General features: G+C 42.5%; 1 protein-coding gene across 1 annotated transcript; it reads right to left on the bottom strand.

Moving 5' to 3' along the window:
- Nucleotides 1-1,763: 1,763 nt before the first annotated feature.
- TAGLN3 (transgelin 3) lies at nucleotides 1,764-13,469 on the bottom strand. The gene is made up of 5 exons (XM_045001894.1): nucleotides 13,410-13,469; nucleotides 12,755-12,936; nucleotides 11,703-11,877; nucleotides 5,135-5,237; nucleotides 1,764-2,285 (listed from the first exon to the last, which is right to left on the bottom strand). The coding sequence occupies exons 1-5, from the start codon at nucleotides 13,432-13,434 to the stop codon at nucleotides 2,144-2,146; spliced, it is 627 nt and encodes a 208-aa protein (XP_044857829.1). The 5' UTR covers nucleotides 13,435-13,469; the 3' UTR covers nucleotides 1,764-2,143.
- Between the last annotated feature and the right edge of the window lie 1,125 nt (nucleotides 13,470-14,594).

Raw genomic sequence — 14,594 nt, 5'->3', positions numbered from 1 at the left:
GACTAAAGAGGTTCCTAGCTGTGGATGTCAAGCAAAGATAAGCACCTTCCTGGAGCCTGGATTTAGGCACCCAGCTCCCTGAGAGGGGTGGAGACTAACACATACCCTTCTTGTCTGCATCACCCTGCCTAGCAGATCACATTCTTAGGCACCTGTCTCTCCCCCTGCATTGTATAGGGAGTCCAGGTGCCCACCCTCAGGCTTTGTGGATCACTGTGGTGTTCCACTGATTTTCTAGGCACCTAAAAGTTAGGCATTGCAATGCCTCAATCAGTCCCTTTGTGGGCTCTGGGAACCTTCCTCCCTGGATGCCACCATCTCCATTGCAGTACAAGACATTCACAATTGTCATTGACTCATGATTAAGTACTAGGCTTTTGAAAACAACCAGTGAAAATACACAGTGAGCAACGAACACAAAGGTAGGGAGCAGGACTGTCTTACTGTTAACACTCTATTTTCCTCACTTCCTTACAAAGAGTAGGTGGTGTTATCTATAGAAACATCCAGCTGGGAGGCTGCAGGCAACACTAATGAGCAAAGTCTGTCATGTGGGTCACCTTCATTATTTGTTATTTAATGCAAGTTTATGTTTCCTTAATTGCCCTTTGACATCTCTTTAATTGAGCTGACTGAACTTTATATTGAATGTCTATGGGGTGCATTTCCTTTCCATTGTCGTTATAAATAGGTTGAGCCTGGACTCAGTTCTCATGTGTGTTGCTCACACTCTATACACACAACATACACATACACATACACACACACCATCCAGGAAGGAGGGATAGCTCAGTGGTTTGAGCATTGGCCTGCTATACCCAGGGTTGTGAGCTCAATGCTTGAAGAGACCATCCAGGGATCTAGGGCAAAAATCTGTCTGCGGGTTGGACTAGAGGACCTCCTGAGGTCCCTTCCAACCCTGATATTCTATGATTCTGTCTAGCACAATCGGGCTCTCAAGGCCTCCTGATGCTGCTGTAATATTTAAATCAAGAATAATAAAGCACTTTACCAGCATTAGTTAGGCCTTAGTTGTGACACCCTTATGGAGACAGGGAAATCTCATTTGTTCATTTTATAGAGGAGAAAACTGAAGTACAGAGAGGTGGAGAGACTTGCCCTGTTTCCCTGAGGGAGGCAGTTTCCCTCAAGATTAGAGACCAGTACCATGTATAATCCACTAAATCATCCTCAACTCACATGTGCCCACAAGCAAGTCCCCTGTTTCTGTTTCCTTCTCTATAAAAGGAAGGCATTAGTTACTTACTACTCTAAGGCACACCTATCTTGGACCCTCAGTGCATTCCATTAGCTGGAACTAATTGGTTTTGTCACTGGAGAGGTGTGGGAAAGAATTCAATTCACAACAGACTTCTAGCATCTGTCAGACGATTGACATTATAAGCCAAAATTCAACCCTTGTGCAGCTCCATCGCAATCCCACCACCTTACTTCAGGAGATGAATTTGGCTCTAGCTTTGAGTGTGCCCCTGGTTGAAGCTTCAGAAGTAACTTGGACATGGAGAAGCAGGGTCACAGATGCAGCAGCAGTATTGTGGGGAATGCCATTCTGTGCACATGCAGCTTCCAGCAAGCACTTACTGCATGTTGCACTGGGAAGAGATAGAGGAGCTGGTCAACTACCCAGCTCTCTCCTGGGGGTTCCTGGCACCAATGTGATACACATGGCAGAGGGGTTCATGTAACCTCACTCCACAGGCAACTTGTGTTGGGAGTTGTGGGCGTTAAAGATTCAGTCTAAATGGATTTTTTAAAATGTCTTTATTTTTAGAAGATCAAACAATATTGTCACTGATCTGAAGGATGAGGTTACTTGTTGAGATACAAGATTGAGTTTTGTAAGACACAAATGCCAAAGGTAACAATTCACAAGTAAATAAATACAGAAAACCAGAGTCTTTGCATAGTTCAGAAGTGAACAGTAGGGGGCAGCAGTGCGCAGGGTGAATTGGCACGCAAAACATCCATTTTCTTAGTCAAAAAGTTGCAGCTGAAAGAAAAAAAAATCCTAAAAAGGGCAAACTATTAAAAACCATGTTTTAGGCGGAAAGGAAGCTAGCTATGTGTTTGTAATCAGATCATGCCATCGAATGTGTGTTCTCGACAGACAGACAGCTGCCATTTACATAATCTGCCTCGGCATCCCATAGCCTGTCATGCCGGACTGCGATGCGCCTTTGTTGCTACCCATCTGAAGGCCTATGACACTCTGTCCCCGACGAAGTTGCTCTTCCGAAAACCCTCGCCGATTCTGCTGTGCTTTCCTGTCCAGACACAAAAGCAATATAGGATCAATCCGATTATGCCCACATGATTTTAAAAGGCTTCAGGGCTCTGAAATTGACCCTTCACAAGTGTTCTCTCTGCACTGCAATACTTTATTCTTTATTTCAGCATCGCATGGGCTACACAACACTGGCAGCCTAACTGCCTTTTTGCATTGCACACCGTGATGTATATGCCAGCCAAGGCCAAACAACACTTTGCACCTCTTTACTGCCATTCATTCTAGACTCCCCAAGTGGGTACAAATAGGCTGACTCCCACAACACCCTGGGAAGTAAAATATTTGTATTATGATGTATGACACAGTCATGAGAAGGTTAAGTTGTATAAGGCTATGGCATCCAGAAGCAACTAGCAACAGTGTCCTGGCCACGGGGGATGACCAATGAGCCGGTTTCTGTGATGGAACACAATTTGGCATCCAGGTACAGCACCAGTGGAAATTGGAAGTCATTCCATGTAAGTCAATGGAGCTATTCCTGAGTTATACCCACGTAAATGACAGCAAAATTTGGCTCCATTACTTCAACTGCAGCAATTATACCTATTTTAGAGATAGGGCAACTGTGACAGAGAAATTAAGTGATTGGCTGAAGTTCACAGAATGAGTTAATGGCAGCTCTAAGGACTAGAACCCAGGAGTCCTGATTCCCCATTCCCACTAGACAAACCCTTGGGTAATGACAGTCCCTGTCTTTTAGCCTTCCCCTGCCCCCAATGCGCTTTAGGTGAATGTATTTCAGTGGAACCCAAAGATGTCTGTCTCTCTCAACAGCAGTAGTTATGACAAAGGCATTAAGGCTTAGGGATCTGCTGTTAGAGCCCAGGTTGTGAGTAATTTAAATATGCAGTCAGCTTAGATGGGTCTCTCACTTATGAACCTGGGGGAAAAAGTCATTAAAAAAAGGGACAGAAATCAGTGTAAGGGCTTGAAATGATACTAGCTGACACAGAGCCATACAGGCCACAGAAGACAGAACGGTTTCACAAATTGAGGCTGGCCTTCACAAGCAAAACCATGATCTCACCCAGGCAGGGAAAGCACCTGCTTCTATGCACCCTGCAATGTTGCATTATCCTGTTTTAATGTCTGACCACAACCACAAACACTCTGTCATATCAAAATCCTCCACCAGGAGGCTGCAGTGTTTAGAATCAATTCAGGGCTCTCCAAGGGCTGGATCCTTGATCCACTACGGCCCACAATGCTTGTATGTACGTGATCAGCTATTTGGTTGGATTCGGCTCACGGTGCTAGGCAGATTGCAGGAGGCAGCCTCAATTTCCCATGAGACTTATAGACTTTAAGGTAGGGTGACCAGACAGCAAGTATGAAAAATCAGGACAGGGTGTGGGGGGGGGGGCGGTAATAGGAGCCTATATAAGAAAAAGAGCCCAAAATCGGGACTGTCCCTATAAAATTGGGACATCTGGTCACCTTACTTTAAGGTCAGAAGGGACCATTGTGATCAGCTAGTCTTACTGACCTCCTGCACATTGCAGGCCACAGAACCTTGCAGAAAGGTGGAAAAGATCTAGGAAAAATCATCCATGTCATGTGGTTTTTCAAAATGGATGTCTATTGTTCATTTTCATTTATTTTCAATTATAAAAGGGCTCATGAGTTCCTGCCATAGACTCTGGGCACCCTCCTATCACTTAGTTAACAATTAACAGCAGGGCCGCCCAGAGGATTCAGGGGGCCTGGGGTACTCGGCGGTGGTGGGGGCCGCCGCTTCGGCAGTAATTCGGTGGCGTGGGGTCCTTTCATCCTGGGACCGGCCGCCGAAGTCCCCCGAAGACTAACTATCTATAATGCCATCTAGAGAGGATTTCTCCCCTCCCTATTTTTATAAATTTTGCCAGCACTTAATTCTATCAGAGATTCATTTGTTCCTTGTTTTATTTTAATTAAAGCCTTGGGAACCAGTTCCACCTTTTATTTTGATTCCTCTTTCTTAATCATGTCTGGCAGGTATCTCTGGAGAATTTGTTCATTGGCTACAGAAATGTTATTATTAATAAAGACAGGCAAAACTGTGAATGAGATAGAAGACATCAAAGGGGAACCAGGCATGTTAATAACAGCTGAGTACAGCTACAGTTTATATTGTTTAGCATTATTCCTACCATCATATGTACTTCCATGGGCTAGATGTGCTGCGTTTGGCATTAAGTGGTCAGATGGATAGCAAGATCTAGTGCTGCTTTTCATTCAGGGTTCTTGATTGAAATATGAGGAATATATGAGAGGCTGCATCTGCTGTCACCAAGGTTTTACTTTCGTTCAGCTCCATTAGGCCTGATTCTCCATTACCTTGCACTTCACTCCAGTGCAAACTGAGTGTAAAAAGCACCATGCTGACCTGGTAGCATTTTACTCCTACTTTGCACTGACATAAATGACTATACAAAGTGCAAGGCAATAAAGAATCAGGTCCATTGACTTCTAAGGAATTATTAGCACAGGAGAGTGAGAGAAAGATCAGACCATGAATATCTATCGCCTTTGTCTACATATGAAAGTTTAAGTTAAATGAGTTTTTAAATCTGTGCAAATCCCTATGTGGACACTCTTATTTCAGGTTAAACCAGGCTTTATTCACTTCAGCTTAATTTGAGTAAGAACTAATCTGAGACATGGTCTACCCCTAAAACTTAAGAGGACCTAGATACCTCACTCAGGACTGTGAAAAATTTCCAGGACATTTTGGGAAGACTGTTCAGTCCCCAGTTAGTTTCCTAAATCCATTTGGTGCTTCAAGGCAGACAGTATTACCACCATCCAATGGCACTTAGCTGTGGGAGGTTTTGCTTGGCACTTCACCTGTGAAACCAGGAGGGATCCCCTCTGTAACATCCATCGTCCCTGGTGACAGCCAAGCTGCCTAATGACATTAGGGTTCTCTGCACGGCAGCCATGTCCTTCCCTAAAAAGCCAAACATTGAAAATCATTAAAAAAAATCTGCATATGAAATAGATGATCTCAGGACAGCAACACTGTTTTCCCACCATCATTTAGCATCTTCACAGAAGTTTCCACCCAACATATTAATTAAACCCTTCAATGCCACAGGTGAACATAATTATCCCTGTTTTACAGATGGTGAAACGGAGGTAGAGATGTTGACTGATTTGTTGAAGACCACAAGAGGAGTATAAAGCAAAGATTAGCATTCAGGAGTGCCTGGCTCCCAGTCCCATATTTATTTTGATACAGTAGTTCGGGAGGGAGCATGTAGAGAGAGAGAGCTTTCAGAGTAACAGATAAGAGTTTAAAACTCTGTGTGCTTTAAGAGCCAGGTTCCATTATAAAAACCCGTCCCTGCTTCAAGGGAGATTGCTCAAGCACAGAAACATTAGCTGAGTGCAGGAACTTCTGCTTTAGAGCTATCACTTAATACAAAAAGTTGTGAGTAAGAAATCAAGAACCATTCAATAATAGACATGTGCCTAGCAGACAGCAATGGCATTGATAACTGCATTGTGCTCTATTATACAATGTTTATTATCATAGCATCAGTTATCATGTGACACATTAGTACGCACTATAGTTCACACCCTTCTGGTGCAGACTAATGCACTGTGTAAAAAAGCCTCAGTTTCCCCATCTGTAAAATGGGGATAATGATGCTTGCTCAGCTTTCTGAAGAGCCTGGTGATTTCTGGGCAAGAACCCTCTGCTAAAAGAGCATATTCCAATCCCTTAGGAGCTACTATGCCCTTAATTCTCACCAATTTTTGCCCAAGTACCCATCCACTAATTCTGCGAATCCCTTTAACAGCTCCTTATATTGTGCTATCAAATTCAAGCTCCTGGTCTTCACTTTCATGACTCTGTATCACCTCATGTCTATCTTCCTTCCTTCATCTTCCTCACTGTCCTTCTCCCAGTGTTATTCTTGACTTAGTTCTCCCCCTTCACCTCTGTCATGGTCCCACTTTCTCCCATGATTCCCCTGCACCTGGAACAGCCTCCCACTCCCTGTCCACCAAGGGCCAGATTTTCAGGAGAGCTCAGGCACCTAATTAGACACCAAATCAAAGGCCAATTTTTTTCAACAGATCTCAGCATTCCAGCTGCTTGATGTTTTTTTCATCAACACATTTTTTAACCAAAAAATGGCTCTTCAACAAACAGTTTTCCCTTTTAGTCAACATTTTACAGTTTTTCCCCCCTTCCCCTCCCAAAATTGTTCCTTCCACCATTAGTCTCCCCTCACACACACACACACACACACACACACACACACACACACCCTTTCCTGTGGTGTGTGACCCAGGGAAAGAAAGGAAAAAGGAAGAGAAAGAGGGAAAAAAACCTCTCTTTTACTTTCCATTTAGTCAAAAAAATGAAAAATGCTGTGAAAAAAATAAAACAAAAAACCTTTTTTCATTTCATTTTAAAAAATCACAATCATATAGCATATTTACCCACATTTTGAAAAATCTTTCCTCATGTGCCCTCTCTTTTCTCCTCCTCACATTCCGTTTCTACTACAATTGCTTCCTACCTTCTTCTCTGCCCCAGTTCTTCCCTACAGCCTCTTTCCTGAATGACAATATTAGGCCTTGTCTGTCTTTGATGGTAAACTCTTCAGAATGGGGAATGTATGGTTTAATCTACACCTGAAAATTTATGATGCTAGATACATGATGTTTTGTAATAGATATAATGAAAAAAGATTGCTAAAGTATACCTATTTCCAACCAACCACTGCTAAGGAAGCCATTCCAAGGCAGAGTGTGTGTCTGGGAAGTCAAGCCTCCTGTTTTACACATTTATATTCTACATTTCCCTGGCAACACACAGATTAAATTAAGGGATATGATGTACACAAACCTTCAGACACAAACCACTTGGACTGTTTGTAAGGTTCCTAAACTCAACATATTTAGCAGCTTCCAACTCTGTTGAAATTTCCCATAATATTGCCCATTTAAGTTGATTTGAATTTTTAAAGTCCTGCAAATCCACAGATATCTGCATTTGCAGATGAGGTTGTATTGTTCACTATTTTTGTGGATGAAGGATTGGATGCCAGAAGCTGGGAGTGGGCGACAGGGGATGGATCACTCAATGATTGCCTTTTCCGTTCATTCCCTCTGGAGCACCTGGCATTGCCAATGTCGGGAGATAGGATACTGAGATAGATGGACCATTGGTATGGCCATTCTTATGTGGATTCAATTGTTTGTATCCGCACAGGGATCTAACAATAAGATAGGATGCTGGTGCAAGTGCAGATGCGGATATATATAAAAGGTGGAGTGCAGATCGCGGGTCGGATACAAGTTAATTATCGCGGATGCAGATCGGATGCGGAGCCAAGTTTTTGTATCCGTGCAGGGTTCCGGGAATTTTTTTCACAAGGGCTAATTTTCTCATAAAGTAATTGCCAGCCAGTGACTATCTTTACCACAAACTGAAGCAGCTTTGCTCCTTGCTTAATATAGGGCAGTCTGAGAGACTGATATAACATACGCACACACAGAGCGTGGCGTGAGGTTTTAGCATTATGGGCCCCCTAAGGTAGCATATGTACCATATGCTGTAGCAGATGCTAAGTATAATGTTGCCCATGTGACACCTCCCCTGGAGCAAGCACTGCAGTGGTTGGAGCAGAGAAGCAGGGATGGGAAGAAGAGCTGAAACTGAATGAGCTGGATGATGATGGCAATTTTGAAAACAAAAGACCGGTAGCAAAACGTCATGATGAGCCTGCCTGAGCCATCTGTAGCCTCCCCTGCATCTAGCATTCCGCTTCAGCAGGCTGCCACCAAAGCGGTGCTTTAACTGGCAGTGGGGAGTGGGAGAAGCGACACTGGAGAAACAGATGGAGTAAAGGATGATTGTCACATAATGAAACAAAGCACCAGCAAAGACTGGGCTCTGAGCTACCTCCTTGACAAGTGTGTGAAGCCTGATAGAGAACACAGGGGATGCGAGCGGAGACTGTAATTCTGTGTGGAAACTGAACATCGCTGTGGAAAGAGGGCAAATACAAAAGGATACAAATAGTTTAGGAAAGGCTGAGAATGAAAGTAGGAGGCCACACCACGGAGGAATGACGGGCATCTCTTGCCATCTGACAGTCAGACTGGAGCATCATAGTGAAGAAAGATGTGGGAAGATGTATATTTGGGATGGAAGAACAAGTCAAAATAAGACCTGATCACACCCCAAATGCAAGTCATTCTGCATTCTCAGCCTTCCACAAGCCAAACTCAACAACTTAAGGCTTTAAGATGCAGAAAAGTTGAGTTAAAAATCTCTCTTAGGCCCCACACCACACTTGAGTCTCCCCCCACCTTCTTTTGCCTTTCCTGAATCATGATCAATATCACTGGAAGCATTTTTTCTAGGCCCTGGCTGCTTTTTCTTCTCAACCTGAAATGCCCTTGTGCAATGCTCACTGATACCTATGGGACAGCCTGGCCTAGAAGAAAAGCTAGGCACTACCAGTGCTAGGAGGAGGACCTCTAACTTGTCCCAAAGAGGAGCTGTTGGAAGGAATCCATTCTCCTTGAGACAAACCTATCCAGACATCCCTGGGCCTTCACGCCAAGTGTTTCTAGGGGACCTGTGGGATCAGCCTCAGGGACAGAGGGACTATTTTGGAGGGGATCACTGAACCCCAGTCCTCAAAAATGTAGATAAAGATCCAAAGCTGCATCTCTGAACTCTCTGAGGTTGGCTTATTACTGATGTAAGCTACCCAGAGATATACTAGGGGAATGCACTGAAAGGGAGCACGTAGGTTAATCAGGATGTTTGGGAACATAGTGTGGAAAAGCTTCCTGGCCCAACACATACAAATAAGAAAAGTACTAGAGGGAAAACAAGGCTTCACCTTGCTTGAAGCAGCAGCCCTGGGTAAAGGAGCCACAGTGGTGAAGATGGGTGCAGGCTGGTCTACTGTGTTTGAAATAGCCTACCAAGCAGTATTGGCGGGGGGGGGATATTTTTGGCTCTCGGTTATCAAGAACCTTGCAGCAAAAGCTGTTGGAAACATGTTAATGGCAAAAGGGGCTGTTTATCTGGCCATCCGCCTTTGTTTTTGGTTTAGACAACTCAGACCCTAGCTCCCTCCCAACAGACAACAGGGTTCACACTCCTATTGCAGAGGACAACCTGGGAATCTTTTCTGGTATGTGAGGTGATACAAATAGAAAGTGAATGTTAGACTTACACACACACACACACACACACACCTCCTCTGCCCTCTGAATTGCTGCAACATTTCAATTTCCTAACTCTTCCCAGTCAAGAGCCTCAACAGTGAAATAACAGGGGTGCCTGAAGTCTCAACTCTGACAAAGGGGGAGAAATTATATAGGGACCAAGACTGGGATAACAAGGGGTGTTTCATTTCAAGACTGAGATGCACTGGAAGAACTGTGGGGGTGCCAGGACAGGAAAATGGAGGCTGCAGAAGAGGGTTGAGATGCGCTGCAGTTGCTGCATGAGGAAAGCTTGCGTTGTACCTGCCCACGCTAGGTTTGGCTTCATCCAACACAGCTAAGTCCACACTATCATGCATTAAATAAAATAAATAACCAAAATCTTGGGAGAAAGTAATTAGTGCGATAGAAAAGCAAAGCGGGGGGAGATTGATTATCTTTATGAACTATTCCCTACAACTGAAGTCCTGTTCTTAGTAAGAACCAAGATGGTGCAATTTTATGTGCATAGACTTAACTCACTACTGGACACGAAATGCTGCCAAAACAACATCTGAAGTTGGCTAATACTGATTGAGCAAGAACACACACAATAAACTTCCCTTGCAATAGCTTACTAGCCGGTGGAATCTTTTTCCAGGGCAAGAGGAAGGTCATTTACTTCAGTCATTTAAAATGAGTATACCCCCAATGCACAGTTAACCCAGGTGACCGGCACCCGAGTCTTAGCACCTGGCTTAGCCTAGCCCAGGTGTGAGCATTCCCACAGCAAAGCCATACCTGCATTTCTGTGTCGCCACTGTGTCCACTCTCGCCTGGACGTGTTGTGGGGCATATCCCATGGTTTGTTGCGCTGAGGTGCTCTAGGATTCTTTCCCAGTCAATTGTGTCAATTGCATGAGAACTTATGTGTCATTTGGGAGCATGGGGGGGATTGTGGGAAGGCAGTGAAGGATTATCAGCATGCAAGTGATTTTCTCTGCATCCTCACTGCAAAGTGGGTGGGTTCCAGTCTGAGTGAACGCAGAGCTCAGGCTCAAACCCACACTACCCCCGGCCGGGCCTCAAAGCACATCCAAATCCTGGGATGCACAGGTTTGTGTGTGTAGAGGGGAGAGATTGGGCTAAAATGGGTAAGAGCCTAGGTGAGCTGTGCAATGAAGATATACCCTAGATTAGACAAAACACCAGAGAACAAACTGTAAGGAACAACCCTGCAGTAGTGTCCTCCATGCAGCCTCCTCCCTTATTCCAGTGAGTGACTGTCTACAACAGATCATTTCTCCCATCCATTGTTTTGTTCCCTCTATCGCTCCCTTTGGCCCCCTCCCCCTAAATCTCAACTCCTGTCTTCACCGACACTAAGACCATCTCCACTTTGCTCTACCATGTGGCGTTAGCGATGCCCCAGAGCACATGGCAGGAGCACTAGGAAGTGATGGATCACCACACAGGAGGTAAAAGGCAGAAAATACAAATAGCCTTTCAGAAAGAATCATAGGTTCATGGGGAAAGAATATAGACCACTTCTAGTTCCTATGAGGAATGGGATAAATCTTCATAGATCTGAGCTATTGCAAACTCACGGGGGCGTTCTCAGGTTTTAGCTGAATGTTTCCATGGTGATCTTTTTAAAGAGACTTTAATGTGGTGAAAAACGTTGGGTTGACAACTCTGGAAACCTAACCCTCCAATATGTCAGTTGTGATTTTTGTTTTTAGCTAGTCATGATTAATATAAAAGACTTCATACAAAATGAAAAATTCACATATATATTTCCCTGTTTGGGGTATTGATTTTCGTGACTCAATTTTACAGCTAAAATTTAAGCCTCACTTTTAATTTGAAACATTCAATAAAGGCTTGTCATAGGAAAATAGAGTTTTTCATATTTGTTATTAGGGGCTGTTTGCTTGCAAATAAGTGGCATGGGGGAACATTTGTTTTATTACGTTTATGCCTGTCACAGTGATGGCTTTTGGGTAACACATTAACTTGAAAAGATTCCATTATGTCCTTAGGGTAATATAAATCCGTTGGAGGAGATAATGCACCACCAGAAGAGAACGGTAATGAGGTAGACCAAACAGAAGCAAAAGATAATTACATTAGAGATTTTTTCCTTAGACAAAAATGCACCATTAGTGGAGATCAAAGCAGAGCAGAATGAAGACTGTGAGCTCATTTTCAATATCATTATTATTTTTACCTTCCCATAAATCCACTGTCTGGAAAATATCTGTTGTTCTTACTCCATAGATTTCAGCAGCTTTTAAGAACTGAGAAATTTGTTCCATCTGCTTGAAAGCCATTTTTGATTCAGAGATCTTTGGAATGGGTTCTTTTCCCTTTGGATGTAAACTGTTTATTAACTTGCACAACAGCTAAGAGATAAAAATAGAAACAGAAGTTTAAAAAAAAATCAATTAGTTCCAGATCACTAAAGCAGAAGGTAATTTCTGTGCGTTGGATTATGCTGTGTGAAGCGCGACATGGGTAGAATCTCTCAGAGAAATCATTTCTTCAAAAAAAAAAAAAAAGATAGAAAACCACCACTGGTATCAATCTGAGTGTATTAAAATGCCATTAAAGGTTTTGTTAAATGATACTGATAACCTGATCAAATATGCACTGATCTACTGCAAGAAATAAAACAATCATTTACTAGAGGTTATGTAACAATTGACAGTAGTGGGAGAAAAAAGGAAAACAAAGCACTATCAAATGAAATATTGTTAAAGCACCATTGGCAGAGATTCAGTAATTAGCCAGTAGCCAAGTCTTACTGCCCAGTGCAAACAGCAGCATTTGCGTGTATAATTATTAAACCAATGGTATACAACATAATAGCTCTAGAATTATTCCCAAGGAGAAAACACTAGGACATAATCAAATGCCCCAAAGTCTTTGTGTATTACACGATCAAATAGCAACACTTTCATTTTCTTAGCAGAAAAGTACAAACCTGATTGTAAAAGCAAGTCTCTTGTTACTCTGTGAGAAATTATAATGAAGGAATGAGTCAAACCTAACATACATATCCCAATACACTGGCAGAAAAATTATTTTGAAATAGCAAAAATGTCCTGATCAGAAGGAAACCAGTAATAGTACAGTCAATACTAGTATATACTCGAAAATAACCCATGACCTCAGGCCAATGCAATCGGATGAAACTACAATTAGGGTATAGATGTTAATAGACTAAGATTCATTGTACACATATAAATAATGCTTATATGAAATTAGATTAACACTTACTGTTCCATCCATTAGCCATTTCTGAAAATTTTGCCTTCCAGGAGGTGGATGCTCTATCTTTTCACCACTCTGTACAATAATCCAGTCCACTAGCTTGTTCTCTAATTCCAGGTCATATTTCTGTTCAATCTTTTCCTGCACTTCTCGGCTTAAACCGTAGCTCGGTCCTCTGTTAGCCATCTCTGGAACAAAAATACCAATTGTTTATTTATAGGATTCTGATGACACAGATTTAAGTATATACACCAGCCCAATCTATATGTCAATGCAGATCGACTACCAAAAATCAAAACAAAAGCAGGCATTGGCTTTAATTGTTTTGCAAGGGCAAAAATTAAAAAAAAATCATTTTTCAACAGCCAAACAACAGCAAAAAATCAAATTACAGTTTAAATTAGAATAGATTGCCAGTGAGATTTCTGCTATAGCAACAAAGAGATTCTAGTAGAGTTTCAGATCAGTGTCATCACTGCCAGCAAATCCAGAAGTACTTTAAAATTGCCTACATAATATTTGCTAATAACAAGAAGACTATACATGGGAACTCAAGAGATCCTTTGAGAGATGCAATTGGGGTGTGAGGTTTAGAAATCCAGAGACCATCGAATGGAAAAGCACTGAGAAATTTAAGAAGAGATGAAGACTGCTGCGATACCCTGCTGCTGCTGCTGCTGCTGCATCGTGATTTGAAGAAGTGTATTGATTTGATTTTCCTCACATATGAGGAGGGTCAAAGCAGGGGCGTTGCTAAAAGCCATTAAAAGGCCTGCCTACTCAGCATAGCCAAGGAGGTATCTAATCTGCAGTCTGCTTAAGTGCCAATTTCCCCTGTTCTGTTTTGTTCACTTTCCTGATCCAGTTCTACTTTACTTAGGTTTGGCCACTGAACCCAGCATCAAGGTAATTTATCTCCCTATAGTTCAAAATACTTATAGGAGGACTTGGCTGGTATCATTTCATTATCCAAATGTAATAGGAACCAATAGATATTGGAAAATGTGGAGAGTATTTTTCTCATTGCTCTGCATCCTGTGTGCTATCATCATTGGACGGTGAAAGAACAAAACCAAAACACAGGCTGGAAAGTAAAGTACTAACAAGGGTATAATTAGGGGTGATGAATAAAATTAAACAAAAGAGAGATTGATTAGGCAGACTAAAGCAAGTCTTCCTAGCAGCAAGATGTATTAGGCTGTCAAATAGTCTTCCAAGGAAAAAGCTAGAAGCCCCATCACTTGCGACATTAAAAACATGACTGGACTAAAAATGAGCAATTGTGCTGTAAGGAACAAGGACCATATCCTCAGCTTGTGTGAGTCAGCATGGCTCTGTTGAGCTCTAAGAGATCCATGCCAATTGACACTAGCTAAGGACCTTACCCTAACACTGCAGTAGCAGGGCGGGAGCACTAGCTAACCCAAGATGGGGTGTTTTTTGGTTTAACTGGTATGGGTTATGGGTTTATAAACCAAAATTCTTTTGATCCTTTCTCTAATCACACCAAATTTCATCATGCATCTTTTTGTCCTTGCTCTGAATCCATCCTGCTATAATATGGGCCCTTTTAGACACATGAACTCTGAATGCAAGTGGGTCATAAAGCCCTGATGTGGATTCAGCATCAACTGTATATTATTTCTTTTTACAGCTTGTATATCTAGCACATGACTCTCTCCTCTTCCATTTCCTTCAGATTCTGAAGCTCTGAGCTCTCAGATTAATATTGCTCAGGACACCCCGGGGCTTACCCAGATGCAGTAGATGAAAAATTTAATAGATGACCTCATTCATTCGTCTCCACAAGCATTTCATTTAGTGCTTTCTGTTTTGTGCACTGGTA

The sequence above is a fragment of the Mauremys mutica genome, chromosome 1, assembly GCF_020497125.1.
Source record: "Mauremys mutica isolate MM-2020 ecotype Southern chromosome 1, ASM2049712v1, whole genome shotgun sequence".
In the NCBI taxonomy this organism is placed as follows: Eukaryota; Metazoa; Chordata; order Testudines; family Geoemydidae; genus Mauremys; species Mauremys mutica.
This window is presented reverse-complemented; position numbering and strand designations above follow the sequence as displayed.

Bases quoted from the DNA above. Each gene is read 5' to 3' on its own strand.
- TAGLN3 (XM_045001894.1), bottom strand. From the start codon at position 13,434: ATGCAGCAGCAGCAGCAGCAGCAGG. The intron at 12,937-13,409 runs GTATCGCAGCAG...TTTTTGTTCCAG, and splicing joins GCAGCAGCAGCAGCAGCAGG to AGATGGCTAACAGAGGACCG. The intron at 11,878-12,754 runs GTAAGTGTTAAT...TTTATCTCTTAG, and splicing joins AATGGCTAATGGATGGAACA to CTGTTGTGCAAGTTAATAAA.